We start from the raw sequence: 15,443 nt of genomic DNA on the forward strand, positions 1-15,443 counted from the left end.
ATTTAGAACTTTAGATTTTTCAGATGTTTGCTATTAAATAATTTTTTTAATTTTCTCATCCTCCTAATCCTTCAGAGAAGATTTGTGGCAAGCTCAGCCTCTAGTTTTAAAAGTGCACTTATATAGTAAGGAGAAATAATAGGTATTTTCTTTAGGATTTTCCCTAGATATATCTCCAAATATTTTTCTCATATATGGAATTCATGATAATGCTGAGTAAAAGTTTTCTGGCACTTTCAAACCTAAACAACTAATCAGCTTTCCAACTATTATTTTGTAAATTTAACTATCCTCTGTATAGATATTTGTAAACAATTTTGTTGCTTTTTAACAAGAGGTGAAAATAAACCTTGCTGCATGTAAGCTACCATAAAATGTTCAGAACTGCACAATCAATGGACCAGCACTTCTCTCTGCTCTTCTCTTTTCAATTATTCCAGCAAAGCAAGCTCCTTCTTTACTCCTTCCTTTTTCTCAGGAAAAAAAAAAAACAAAAAACAAAAACCAATGGTGGTACTTCCTATAAAACTTTCTAACCATGATGAATGTGTCAAGACCTCACACTGTACTGGGAGACCCCCACTGAACACTGCTGGGAAGATTCAATACATCGCAGTCTATTTTATTTCACCAAAAAAGGCCATTGTAAAAGGGAAATACTTACTGTCTTTCAGGTAGTAGTTTTATGTCATATTATCTTACAATACATCAAAGAAATGTTCATATATATTTATATACAATTCTCTTCTATCTACATTTACAACATATATATGCATATGAAATATAGAACTGGGAAATTCAATTTGGAAAATGACTTTTTTCTAAAACTCAACTGAACTGTATTTCTTCAAAAAAATTAAAATTTTTTCCCTAAACTGAGAATGAAATGAGCAAACTTCAGATACAAGGTAAAGATCAGAAAAGTTCTCAGTCACTGGAAATAAGTTTATTATACTAGGTATTCAGTACTGTGCCAAAAACTATGCTTTGAGATTTTCAAGACTCATTAGGTTAATTTGTTGCAATCAAGTTATGTTTGAAGATTTATATTTTTAGCTCTTCCACATATACATACACTGGTATGAGGAGAAGCCTTACCCAGTGATTACATTATTCATTACTGCCAACAAAAATGCAAAGTTTGCTGGCTATCTCTAAGTAAAAGAGATGTATATCATGTAGCATATATATGTTATATATATATATATTGCATGCCATATCTTCTTTCCTCTTCTCATTTCCTGCATTTGTTAAAGCAGTTTTTATACTTGCATTTCTACTCACAGTATCGACTAACTTTCCATTTCTGCTCCCTGGGCATCATAGAAGTGACTGAATTAAATATGAAGCCAAAAAAGAAGAAAAAAGAAATACTGAATGACCTTGAATTGAAAACCACCTGCATTGCATGAGCATTGGAGCTCTAGTCCTGAAAATCTGTGTCTTTTCACTTCATGCTTTTATGTCACATCATAGGAAATGGATTTTGAGTATTGATTATCATACATTATAAGTTGCTTGTCTAACCATTAGCCTGTAATTTTGACTGCTACAGCTAGCAGACAGTAAAGAAAATCAAACAGGGACTTTTTTACGAGTAGCAGAAACTACAACACAAAAACTATCACCACCAAGGGCCAAATTAGTGCATATGAGAAAACAGAATCAATTTAAAGGTAAATATATAAATATATATATGTAAAATAGGTCATATGCTGTGCTGTACAGCAGGATGTGCCGGTAGAGTGATATGTGTCATTGGTCTTTATCTCTGTACTTGTCTCTCTCCTGTTGAAAATAAACCCTTAACAGTGCATGTGTGTACAATAAACAGAAGCAGTCTAGAGGTTTTCCTAACTCTCTAGAGTTTTAAGGGTAAACAGTCAGAAGTGCTTTATGCACTTAGGGGAGAGCATCCACTAAAATAGAATTGCTAAATTATCAGCCACAGAAAGAAAAGGAAACAAGCTATCTGTAAACAACAGTCGCTTAGATGGGAAATGTATTCTGGATAGAAATTTAGAGATGGTATAGGATGAAAGTTATATTAGCAACATACAAAATGCAATGCAAGATATGTATTTTTGGTGCAAGATAAAACATATCTTACATATTTTATTCTATAGGAGATATATTTAACATCTGCCTTCCATAGCAAGCTAAAAGAAATAGATACTTTTAGTGTGATATCTATAATTTCCTATGGTTTCCTTATAAATATTGTGAACAGAATTAATTATGGTTACTGATTTCATTTGCCCTATAAAATTCATTGATTAATACTTTAGATAGCCGGTTCCTTTCAATGACTAAAATGGAGATATCTTATTTTGATTCATTAATTTTATGAAATTTACATAATGATAACAGAGAAGAAACTCAAGAATTATTATTTTTTTAAACAGTGACTCAGTGTGGCCAAATCAAGTCAATAAACAAAATATTTGCTCTAATTCAACCGGACCCCAATTATTTAAATTACACATACGCACAAAGCAGAAAAACAAATGAAAAGTAAACATCACCATGCAAACATTTTCAAGAAATATTTAATGTCTTATGCTTATAAGATGAAGAACACTATACTCTGTATCAAAGTACTCCATATAGCTTAATAGTAAATGTCCAGACTTTTTTATATGGAAAATCATGTATATACATATAAATATATGTATATGCACATATAAGTATATATTTTTATATATATTTATGTAAATAAATGTATCTATCTATATTTAAAATCTGATTTCCCTTATACACAAGTCTGTATATATACCTAGATGTAGACCTAGATCTACACCTAGTCCTATACCATCATATTACTCACAAAACCTGTAAATTATTTTATCAAATTGTATTTGAAGTTAAACAAGACAGAGTTAGGAACATTACCATTTGTAAGATCTGGTCAGGTAGATGGTCATTCAAGTCCATTCTTTTCTAAATGTTTCACTCACAAAATGTAGCTTTTTATTACCATATGTTCATTGGTAAAGGTTAAATAAGAATATGGCTAGATAACTACGTGAATAACACTGACTATTTAAAAATGTCAGTAACTTTTGTTATTTTTTATTGTGCTGGGAAAGCTTGTCTTTCAGATATCTTACTTACTCCTTTTTGTTCTTTCAACAGGTGACATCTAGCTTTTACCATTGCATAAACACCTTTTTCTGATTTTTTTTCTTTCTTTCTATAAATATGGAAGCTAAAAAATAAACATTAATTGTCAGGGATGGTTTGTTGGCTGACTCAGTTGACTGGAACAACTATTAACTAAAAAGTCCAAATAAAAACCCACCGCAGGAGCCATTTCAAAATGTATGCTGCCTTTTTTTTTGAAGGCATGTTGTTTCACACTCTATTCTTCAGTGCATTACAGAGTTAATAGTAATGCACATCTTTGATGACCCTTGTTTCACATTACAAGGAAAAGGATCTGCCTATGAATGTATGCATAGAGTTCACACTGACTTGTCTAAGAGATAAATTCCTTTCACCCCTGATGTTGAGAATTTGTGTTCACTACTGAAAATATTTCCATTTAGAATTCATTCTGTACTGAAACAAGGTGAAAAATTCTCTGTAGCTTTTATTTCTCTAGTCTAACCAACACAGTATTCTTGACTGTAAGGGTGGTGAGGCACTGGAACAAGCTGCCCAGAGAAGTTGTGGATGCCCCATCCCTGGAAGTGTTCAAGACCAGGTCAGATGGGGATTTGAACAATCTAGTCTAGTGGAAGGTGTCCTTGTCCACAGCAGAGAGGATGGAACTAGATGATCTTTAAGGTCCCATGTGACCCAAATCATTCTATGACAAAAAATAAATAAGGACAACCAGTACTTGCTTTAGACCAATAATATTATATTTTATATTTTTATTACCTTGAATAGATATGAAAGATCTGTATCTTTGGTACATATCTGTAAGCAGATGGACAATAAATGCCAAATAATATCTAACAGAAAATGCAATTAACTCTGCTTTTCAGAACTTCAGTAATTCCTGAAATATGACCAGAAAACCTCCCAGAATTTATATGAAATGATGGCTTACTTTTTTTTGTTTGTTTGTTTTTTTAAATTTGAAATGGGCAATTGTCTTTACTAAAGACCTGAATTTACTATAAGGAGATATTTATTACAGGAGAAAAATAATGGGTACTTTGACATGTCCCTAACACTGGGTCTATATGACACTTCTATTGAGAAGAATCAGCTAAAGTACTGCTTCTGTGATTGGATTTCTGTTTAATTACAATTGATTTTGACAGAAATGAGTAGAGGTAAACAAATAGTTCTATACATATTCTTGCTGTTATTAAACAGAATTGTCTCCAATCTGAGTATTTATATTGGCTTGTCTGTTTAAAGGTTTCTTTCAGTCAGGCAATGCAATTATGTAGCTCAGGTTAGTGAAATGACTGGCAGTAAAAAAAGAGTGGACTGCCATATTTTTAAACCTCTTGGATCTCATGGTCTCTTCTAATAATATAAATACAAGTTTCTGAGTTCTATAATCCTTACTCAGTTTCCCTGGTTTTGGTTGTTGGGGCTTTGTTTGCTTGGTTTTGGTTGCTTGCTTTCTGAATGCAGGATAAAGGCAATATATTTTTTATATTGACATGGCATAAAACACTTCAAAAGCCATAAAAATATGATGGTCTATGGATTTAATTCTTGTTCTCATTTGTCCAAAATGACAAATATTGGAGGAATATTTCAGGATTACATGGAGCACATAGAATATTTAATATAGTTCTTACAGAAGTATGCTTTAATTTCACATTTATAATTCAACGGCAATCATGTATTTTTATTTAAAGACAATGTAAGAGAAAGATGTGTTACCTGAAAATTTTCCATCCTCACAGCGGGCTGGTCCACAGATCCCAACAATGGGTCTTTGGCCTCTGCCTTGCTGTTCTAGAGGCAAATCAAACCTGTGAGTCACAGACATGGATAGGCTCTGCTTCCAAAATTCACAACAATGACGAAACTTCCACAGCAGAAAAACAGCTTTCATCTGTGGCCCAGACACAGCTCACAGCCCTTGAAATTTCTCACTGTGCTTCTCAAAGGTACAAACACTTAAGTTTATAGTTGGCAGTGAACTGGAAATATCTGATCAGTAAAAAGGATGCCTCATTTACTCCTATCAGATGAGAAAGAGGAGAATGGACACCCACAAGTTGGTCTCCAATGTTTGCCTATAAGTTGACTGGTCCTGACTCTAATTTGCTGTGAAAAGACCATTTGACATCATGAAAAGATATTTTCGTCTCTTCCCCATTCCACCATAAAAAACTCTTTCTGGCCTAGGGCTGCAGTGAGCAAATACACAAAGGCTAGCTGTGCCAGCCCTGTCCTTAGCTGAGAAGCTAGAGGGAAACTTCAGTAATATGACAAAATCATAGTTTTAAACTGTAAATCTTTGTTGTAGATCCCCAAAGCTTTTTCCTGAGAATCAAAGAAAACAAAACTGCAGTAATTAACAGATGAGAAAAGGTTTTATACATTTTTAGTATAACACATTTTCATACTCTTGATCAAGGCAGTGTCACAGATTTTTCAATGGGATTGTTTCAGCACTAGAATCTAAAAATGCAATGACTCTTAAATCTGAAATCTAACCAAATTTGTGTAACCATTTGCATAATTTGCATGATATTCACATTTTTTTTATAACTTTATTGTGAGTTACTCATAATTAGAGTATCAATAATTTCCATATCTAATTTGCAATATTTAGTAAATGCTACATATTTTACTGCGTCAATGTTTAGGAATATAGTCATTAACCAGGACCACTGTGAGGCATCCTATACAAATATTAACAGATTGTATAGTTAGAGACAAAAGTTAACAAGTGATTATGACAAACAAAAGCAATGAATGGGAAGGAAAGACAACATTAATGAAAATATAATCACACTATTGACATTTCCTGAAAATACCAATATAAAAGTTCCATAATTTAAAGAAGCTATCCCCATCTGTCGCACCATCAAGCCACCAATGATTATCTATATATTACACCACTGAACCTTCCTCACTGGTTGCCAATTATCTCAGTATACAAATCTTTAATTAGAAGGCACTAAGCTTTTTGCTTTGTAAGCCTACCTCAAATTTGGATATGACAACTTTTTTATAGTCATTGACTGAGGAGGGTGCCACTGAGGAGAGAGACATGGCAAGCGTCTGAAGAAATCTATTTCTATGTCCTTTTGATGGTTGTGTTTACATTCTGACTATAGGTGGGCTCTGTTGAGTGGACAGAATCTGTCGGTTTCTGTGTAGGAGCCTGATTTTGACTAAAGCAGAATCAATGCAGTAAAGCTTTTCAAATGCTATCTGTTTTCCTTTGCAAAGTCTCATAAAAATAATTACAAAGGCTATATAGATATTGAACCATTCAAAATCTTGTCACTTTGGTAAAAGACAGTCTTTTCCTCCACTTTCCTCTTAGTATGCCTGGATTTACATTCAAAATATCCTTTGACAACCATAATGACACCAGGTCTGTTTTATACAAAGAGATGGAAAAGCCTACTGGGTATCATCCTCTGCTTCAAAAGGTTGATGTCATCAGTAGGTCATATACTTTAGACTTCATGAGAGGTACAATGTATCTGACAGAACAGAGAGAAGAACACTTTTCATGATGCTGCTCTCAGAAAATCCCTGAAGTTGCTCAGACATCTCAAGGAACTCTCACTTGGACATATGGATGCAGAAAAATATTCTTAGAAAAAAATAAATGATTTAAGAGTTTAATCTAGAATCTAAGTAATATATTAATTATTGTATGATTAGATGGTCCCCTGGACTATTGTTTAACAGATTGCTGGTGTTGTGTTTTATTGCCACCTTTGAAAGAGATTTGCAGAATGGGATTACCTTTATGCCAATTTATGAAGAACCCCCATTCGCTTAGCAATTTGAATTTGATAATGCTATACTACTTAAATTTCTACCTGGATAGTGCTCCAATTAGATCAATCAGAAAGGCTAATTAAGGACACGTTTTTCAAATCTGACTTTCTAAAAACAACTAGTTAGGCAAAGGGAATTATACATGTAAACAGATTCAACACCATATTTTCAGATTCTCCATGAACAGTAAACTAATTTTTGAAAGACACTTACTGAAAACGTCTTCAGAATATTCATATCTTCCTTTCCTTAGATCCTTCATTAAGAACTATAAGTTCCAGATCACTTTCTTATGTTTCAAGGATTGAGGAGATTATAGATATTAACAACCCTAATACAGAACAATCTTTCCTGCTAGTTACATTTATGTGCAGCAGTTGAGCTGCTCAGCTGAGACTCCCTCTTTTACTTGTCATCTTTTCATTTGTTATAGCGTCAACTTTTGAATGGATGTCAGAGTACTTTGATGTGACAAAAGATATCTTTAAGAAAAATTATCAATTTCCAAAGATGTCGTCATTATGTGTTCTTTGTTTTCACTAATATCTTCGCTTTTTAAGCCTGCTAACTGTTAAGAAGCTATTTTTCTGGTGTGTAGCAACCACCAATCTGAGCCATGTTCTTATAAAAAGTGTATTTTTGTCTTGGAGATAGACTTAAAGGCTAATTACCAACAGCACCAAGTAAGAGGCAGTCAGGGTAATTTCTGTTAGCTGTGCCCTCATCTTATTTATCTGAACACCCTCCAGAGGAAATCAGCATTGAGGCATTAGATAAGTTAAACACTGTTTAGGTAAAACAAGTAAGAGATGCAGATGCTTCCTTTAAAGCTGCTGAAGGATTCAGAATATGTCAGTCAGTATCAATCTATTGACATTCTTTAAGAAAATCTTAAATCTGTAGAGGTGATGAAAATACTACACCGCTAGAAATGGTGAAGACCTGCTATAAAATGCAGTGAAACCTATTCTAGATATGCATCGTTATTAGCTTTCTCAGGGTATTTAAAACAACCTTTTCATTTACTGGAATTTATCACTATAATATTTACTTGATTTAGAGTTCCATGTATGCTTTCCGCCATGACTTGATTTTAATGTGTCACCCTCCTCCCAGGCTTTTTGTTCTGTTGGATACAAAATGGTAAGAAACCTGTACAGTTATTATTGGCTTGAATTCTGAGTATCACAGATAATGGAAAGCAGAGAAATTTGAGCCCCAATATCTACTGCATGGTTCTTCAAAAAGAGCCTCTGGGTTTCCAAATAAAAATGTAGCTTTGCTTTGTTTTTCTTTAAGAAAAACAATGGCTTTAATTCCTAAAGAGACAAAAATAAAGCACCCTATCTAAAAGCAGGGTTCAGTCTGACCTTGAATTATATTAGGAATTATATTATAAAAGGAATTATATTATATAAGGAAATAAGGCAAGCAAAAATTGTCTTACGGGAAAAAAAATAAACTTTTTTTTTGTTTTGTGTCCACCTGTTACACAGGTGCCTGTGCACAGGCGCAGTATCTCATCTCAGTACTGCATCTCAGGTATCTAAGAAACAGTCTAGCAGAGCTCTAAACTTATTTATAAGCTCTCAAGTGACTCTCTGCAGTTCCAGTTGAAGATGGATACAAGGCAGCTAATTTGCTACCACCAAGGGAAAATGTTATAACATAAAAACATTCCCTCCCTTAGCTTCAAAACTGTTGAGTGCCTAGGGAGCCTGAGTATTTGTAGAGCTGATACTATGCATATGCTTCCTCTGTAACTGTTACATGCTTACATCTGGCATCTGTCTCTGTGTTAAACAGACTTAATCGTCCCTAGTATTACCTAGGCAAAATCTCTCTAACCTAGATGGTTAATGCAAATGAAATAAATGATTTTTTGGTAGCATTATTTTTGCATTATTGGCAAGTATGCAATGAGCTCTGTACTGTGGTTATGATCAAAATATTTTAACTCTACCTTCTGAGTAACTTTAGATAGAGATTATGCTTTTCTCCTAGCATGACATTTGACACTTCATATAGCTTTTTAATAAAATTGAGTTGTTTTAGCTGGAATTCTTTTTTTCCATTTATTCTTCTTTTATTTTTCCTTTCTTGATTGTTGGTTCCCCCTCTTTTATCCACATCAGACTTCAGAGCATTTAATAGACATAGCTGGTCTGATTCTGAAAAGTTGTAATTTCTTTTTTTTTGTTATTGTTATTAGGGGGACTCTGCATGTTAGTACATTATTCAGCTCATTGTTGCCAGCAAAGTTAAGACTCAGGAAAAGCACTTGATTTCAGATTTTAGTATATTTTTAAAAGATCAAAGAGCATGGAAAATCTTATTCTTTGGTTAGATAGACCATGCAGAACAGTAATACTCTAAAAGATGGAGATAGCTGTATAGAACTAATACTAAACTGAAGGTCTTTTAAAGTTGTTTTAACATTTAGGGTAATGTTCATCTCAAAGTCCCCCCAAAAAGTATAAACCCAATGATTTTAATTGGGAAAACACATAGAAATGAGTTCTTTCTGTAAAATCAGATGAAAAAAGTTGCTGTTTTGACATCTGACATTATTCATGATAGCAAAGATAAAATATCCTCAAGGTGCTTCTTTTACTAAGAGTTATTTCTTTGAGCAAGACTATAGCAAGCACAATCTTTCCTAAGGCAACTGTCCCTGCCTAAGTCTGCTTAGGATTCAGAGTAAAGCTATTTCTACAGCTGAGATCTTCTCAAGAGCCTGACTTCCTCCTACTATGCACATTAAATCCGAGTGAGCAGGAAGACAGGTCACAGGATTTTCACCCCTCCTATTAAAGATTTATTATTATCATGCAACAGGGAAGCAAACCAGAGAGAACTTCCATATAATCTCCTGTTTAAGGGAGAGTTCTTGTCAATCAAGGGACTAAATAAAAGCCCACAGGATGTAGATTCATATGCTGAATACTAGTTTCATGAGATATCTAGTAGCAGCTATGAGGCAAAGAATAATTTCATTCAACAATGAATGTAAATGGTGTTGAGGTATGTAACTTGGCATCATGATTCCCCTTTTCCACAATGTGCTCTTAATGCACATTGTCCTTCCAGTGGTAGGAAAATTTTGCCTTTCCAAACTAATAATTAAGTGATTACATGCACATATAACTTCTGGGATATTCACAGAATATTCATTCAGTATCTGGTCAGATCAAATTTCATGCTATTTTTCCACTGAGCTATTTTCTGGTGAAAGCAAACAACTTTCCTTTTCCCCTAAATCTATACTATCATGTTTATACTAAGTTACTACTTTCTTTTACAGAATTAAAACTTGTGACAAAGTGCTGCATTTTGAATACCTGAAGGATTGGGATCTAATATTCTTCAGTGAGGAAAATTGTAACTGATCCACACCCCTCTTGCAGCTGCAGCTTTGATCTCATCTAAGTTCATGTCAGAACCATAGCAGGGAGTGGCTTTGCTAATGTATGCATGCTTCCACCATTACAAAAGCAGGATGTGTGACATCATGTGCAGTAGTATTCTATTTTATTTTTATTCCAGCAATTTGGGAAAAGTCCAGATCAGTTGATGAACTCCATTTTGTCTAGAAAGTGAGTTGGCACATTGCCAACTAGACCAGCCATCCTGTCTTCTGCAGGAATTTGGGGGTAGAGACATATGACAGCCAACAGTCTTTTTACCAACTCTTCTGTCCAGCCATACCTTGCTTTTGCAGCCCAGGCTCTATCGGCTCACAGATCTAGAGAACCCTAAACAGAATAGAGTACTGGACACATTGCAAATTCCCACCAGTCACTGATTCCATTCTCAGAGACAATTCTGATCTCAAAATTCTTATTTAAAAGGTTGAGTAGGACTGAACTCTTCCATTCATTAAATCTGTTGCTTTCAAAATCAACACAAATATTCCTTTTTTAAATAAATTCTTATTTAAAATTTGGCATCTGATTTTTGATTCAACAATGTTTAATTGGTATTTCTCAGAGAGTCAGACTATGATGATAAACAACTGTTAACAACTGTCAACAGCTTTGTTTATAAAACATCAGTCACAGTCCTCTGAGAAGCTGACACACTTATTTATCAGTTTTTTTTTTTCTTTAAACATAATCAAGCAGAAAACCAAAGTAAATCCTGTAGAGTGCATATGCATTATCAAATGATCTTGTGATATTTTACCACAGCTACATTTAGCCACTGCAGCCTACTGGTCTACGTGATATACAAATAAATTCAGTTCCAGCTTGATGTTACAAACTGTCTCCAACATTTTCATCTGCAGTTCATTGTACCTGCCTAACTTCAAGAGGTATTTCAGAGCCATTACTGGACAGAGTAGTAAGGCTAATATTCACAACATATAGTGGGATACAACACATATCAGGGCAGATATTTTCGGATTTAGACCACGGTTTTTTTGATAGCTAAGGGCTATTAAAAAGAATAAAATACAAAACTAGTAATTCTTTATTGGGGCAGTTCTTTATTAGGTTAACCACTCTATATAAAAAGAAGTTCTTATGTAAGTATGATTTTCAAGACAAAAAAACAAAAGAAATCATATATTAAATCTAAATGTTTATGTAAACAATCTTCCCTAAAGTTTCCTATGACTAATTCATTAGAAATTAATTTGTCTACAATCTTTCTTTGAAAAAATCATATCTAAAGTAATATATTTATTTTGCTTACTGTGAGAATCTGCCTTATAAAACCATCAGCAAATGTTGTTCTGGAATATAATTGCCTATTAAATTTCAAAGAGGAAATCAAAGCGGGATAAAAATGCAGAATAAAATATTTCATACAGAGAAAGATATGTGTATTTCAGTCACATTTTGTATTTTCTAGCTTTGGAGAGTAAAATGCAGCATTTTTATAAGCTTTCAGTGTCCCACTTAGCCTGCTCTAACGATGATGACAGCATGCATCTTTGATGACATGGACGAATACATCTAGAATTCAAGTCTTTCTTCTAGCAAAACTGTAATCCAGTACAGAAGGTCAATGACAATCTGCCTTTTAAAGCCACCTCTTTTTGAGTAGTAAGCAGCTTTTTCTTGTTAGGCTTTTTCTCTCTGCTTTGCTATCTGATTTCTACAGGGACATGCATCTATTTACCGCACTGAATCCTGTTGTTCATCTTTCACATCTAATGTATTTTTTGTTCACTTCCTAGAAGTAGAAAAACAAAACTGGCTTTATTGTTAGCATTCTCCAAAGACACACTCAATGAAGATCTAGCTAATCCTCTCCTACTTATTATTCAACAGTGTCTGCCAATAGGATTTGGGAATCCCAAAAGACAATGTTTAAAGGGAAGGGTTAAAGTCAGTGTGTGTAATGACATTCTCTATTCCTGGGACAATTCATCATATTCAAGAAGTATGTTCCATGGAGGTACCTAAGGCTGCCAATTAAAATAAATTAAGCTGGATGGACAGGCATCTGAGTGAATGAGATTGCTGTCACTATCTGAAGTAACTTTATTATGGTGAGAAGCTATGTTGGTATAGACAGTTCTTTTAATCTGTTCCAAAGGCCTACATATTTCTTGCAGAAAGCTGTGTTGGGGAGGTATCACCTCTAGAGCTAAGCTCCTTGGGAAGAAATGATATCAGGGAAACCTGCTGGGGTACTTGATTTAACATTAAAGTGAATTTATCAGCTACTCCCAAATTTTTGAGAGACTAATTGAATTATCAAAGGCTGCAATGGGGAATATAAAGCCTTCTGAGAACAGATTTTTAATATAGATAAAATCCTTAAATCATTCCATGTGATTATCTTAAAATGTAGAAATAACCCGGTGGTTAAAATGCACCTGAATTTAAGATTTTTTTTCCTATCTAAACGCTCTCCCAACCCACTAAAATGATAGGAAATTTTATGTGTTTGGGACAGGAAAAAAGAAAAAAATATTTTAAAACATCTATTATGTGTCCTCTTTCAATGTCTTCAGGTCTGCTGGTTGCTAACTAGGGTAAATTTTATCACATTTGTTGCTCAACTAAATTCTAATCTTTCACTTTTTAAAGACTTTCAGAAAGCATATGACTTTTCTCATTTTCAGTGAGACCACACAAGATTAAAATAAAAGATGAATACATCATCTGCATGAACTTGGACATACAATTCAACCTTTCCCAAAATTTTGCAAGATAATTATTTGACAATTTATTTTTATTTTTTAATTATGTCTCTTTGATGTACCTATTGGTGTGGAATTGTAGAACAGATCTTGGCAAAAGAGACTAGTGGATTGGGAGTATGTGAGTCAGGCAAAATCACAGGACAAAGGCAATTTATTGTATTTCACTGACATTTTGTAAGAGAACACTTTAATATACGTACATAAACATTAATGTTCATGAGGATATTGTTGAATCTATATTATATAGACAAAGGCTTGTTTAAAATACATTGTCATATGCTTGTCGACAAATGTATGACAAGTAGTTAATTATCCTATTAACAATTATAAAAAAATTATAAAAATAATTATAAAAGTAGAAAAAAAATGTTAAAATGGAAAGTATGAAAGTAAAGCTTGCAAGACTTGCACAGCAGAACAAAAGATACAAGACTAGCTTTGCCCCTGTAAACCTCCTATGCTGCAATCAAGTGCAGTGACAACAAGCTGGAGGTGTTCACTGCATGAAGAGGTGAAAAGAGGTGATCGTAAGAAGTGTGAATACAATTCTATATCCATAATGCATTCATCCCAGAGTGCAAGGACATATGTTAAAATGCTTTCCTCTTACCAAGTAGCTTTAGAGGTATTTGACTAAAAGCAGGTAAAGAATCACAAATAGAAAGTAATTTAACAAGATACTGTAAGGCATCAGAAAGGACATAATATGTTATAATCTTGTTCTATGATAGAACTATATCCTGTCCCATGAATACAACTGGTGATAATTGTGAGTAATTAATAATTATACCAAGAACCAACAGCTTATCTCTTATACAAAAAGCAAAAATCTGTAGCATTCTCTACACATGCTGTTGTGTTTGCATTGTCACTTGTCTTATGGAGACCTCCTAGAGGCATGCAGAATTGCTTAGTAAAGTGGACCTGGGAGTAGATCAAGAGAAGCTGAGGCACTATTAGTTGTTTCTAATTTATTCCTCTAAATAGAATATTTCCCTTTTTATGAGAAGGAAAAAAAAGAAAAAGACAACTGCCCCCTTAATAAATTCATGTATATTCTTTTCATATTTTCAAATCAAATGTCTTGTCAGCCTTCCAAGGTCCTCAGAACTCAGTTTTCTTGTACCTGATTTTTGGAGTGTCATTTCACTGACAATTACACTTTTTGACTTTCCACTTATCACCAAAGGAAAACTAAACTTTTTCAAAACTTTGAATATTTTTGCCCATTCACTGGCTTTCCATTAAGGCCAGGTTGGATGGGCCTCTAAACAACCTGATATAGTGAAAGGTGTACCTTGCCATGGCAGGGGGGTGGGAAATACATGATCTTTAAGGTCCCTTTCAACTCAAGCTATGCTATGATTCCCTGATCTTTGTTTCCACTAATATTGCTATTCACGACAGTTTTGTCCTCCTTTGGCTACTCAAAGGATCTGTTAGTCTTCCTGTGCTTAGTTCTGTTCACTAGACTTGTTTCTGTTGCATTGTCTAAAAAGATAACATGGTTGCAATAACACATAGTGGCATGAGCAACAGAAGTAATCAGATTATTTTCTGAAATTTTTGTGTTATTATTGACTAAAATGTCTTGCAAGGCACAGTCTACTTGATGCTTTCTGAGTAACTGAGGCACTGTTAATGACTCTCTTCAGTCAAGAGTCTTCAGTGTCTAATAATCTGTGACATCAGTTTTTGACTTGTATTGAACACATACAGCCTATTAGAGCTGTCTATATCCATAAGATTTGTGGAAACTTACTTTTGAGTCCTGCATCCTTGGATAAATTCTGGTTCAGAAGTTATGGGTAATCAGGGAAACAGGCAGACACTTCATGGAATTATTTCTAAAAAAACCTGAAATTTACCTGGAAAATCAAGTTCTTCTATCCATAACTGTTGTTGAAAGACTGATCTTCTTACATCGTATTCTTTTTTTGTTGAATATCTGGGAGGCACTTAGGAGATCAATAATGCTACCATAAACTAGTTATTGGCTAAGTTTTTCAAATATCGCTTTCTGACCAAAGCAATGTAAAATATGTTTAAATGACTACTTATTGAGAAGCAGTTTATCCTCATCAAAAAATTTGCGAATATGACCAGGTTGATTCTGACACTGAAATAGCTCAAGATACTTCCACTCAACATACAGTACTACTCTGTGTTGTTTACACAGACAGGTACATACATTTACACCTCACCAAGGAATGTAAGAGGGACACAACCCCAAACTCTGATACTTGCATGCCTCCAAGGAAGGTGTCCATATGAGAGATAGGTGTCTAACTTCCCATTATAGTATATGGAGTCCTACTGAAGAGAGTCAACATCATGTGCATGC

General features: G+C 34.0%; 1 protein-coding gene across 2 annotated transcripts in view; it reads right to left on the reverse strand.

Annotated features, from left to right (window-relative positions):
- The window catches only part of PCDH17 (protocadherin 17), an 89,509-nt gene that overhangs the window by 7,908 nt on the left and 66,158 nt on the right, over positions 1-15,443 (reverse strand). Inside the window, exon 4 of one of the 2 annotated variants that reach the window (XM_018071390.2) lies at positions 4,852-4,926. The exons of the other annotated variant lie outside the window; for it this stretch is intronic. Coding sequence (XP_017926879.1) covers positions 4,852-4,926 — 75 coding nt within the window. The remainder of the gene's footprint in view (positions 1-4,851; positions 4,927-15,443) is intronic. 2 annotated transcript variants of the gene reach the window in all.

This window comes from Manacus vitellinus, unplaced genomic scaffold (assembly GCF_001715985.3).
Source record: "Manacus vitellinus isolate BGI_N305 unplaced genomic scaffold, ASM171598v3 scaffold_2_pilon, whole genome shotgun sequence".
In the NCBI taxonomy this organism is placed as follows: Eukaryota; Metazoa; Chordata; class Aves; order Passeriformes; family Pipridae; genus Manacus; species Manacus vitellinus.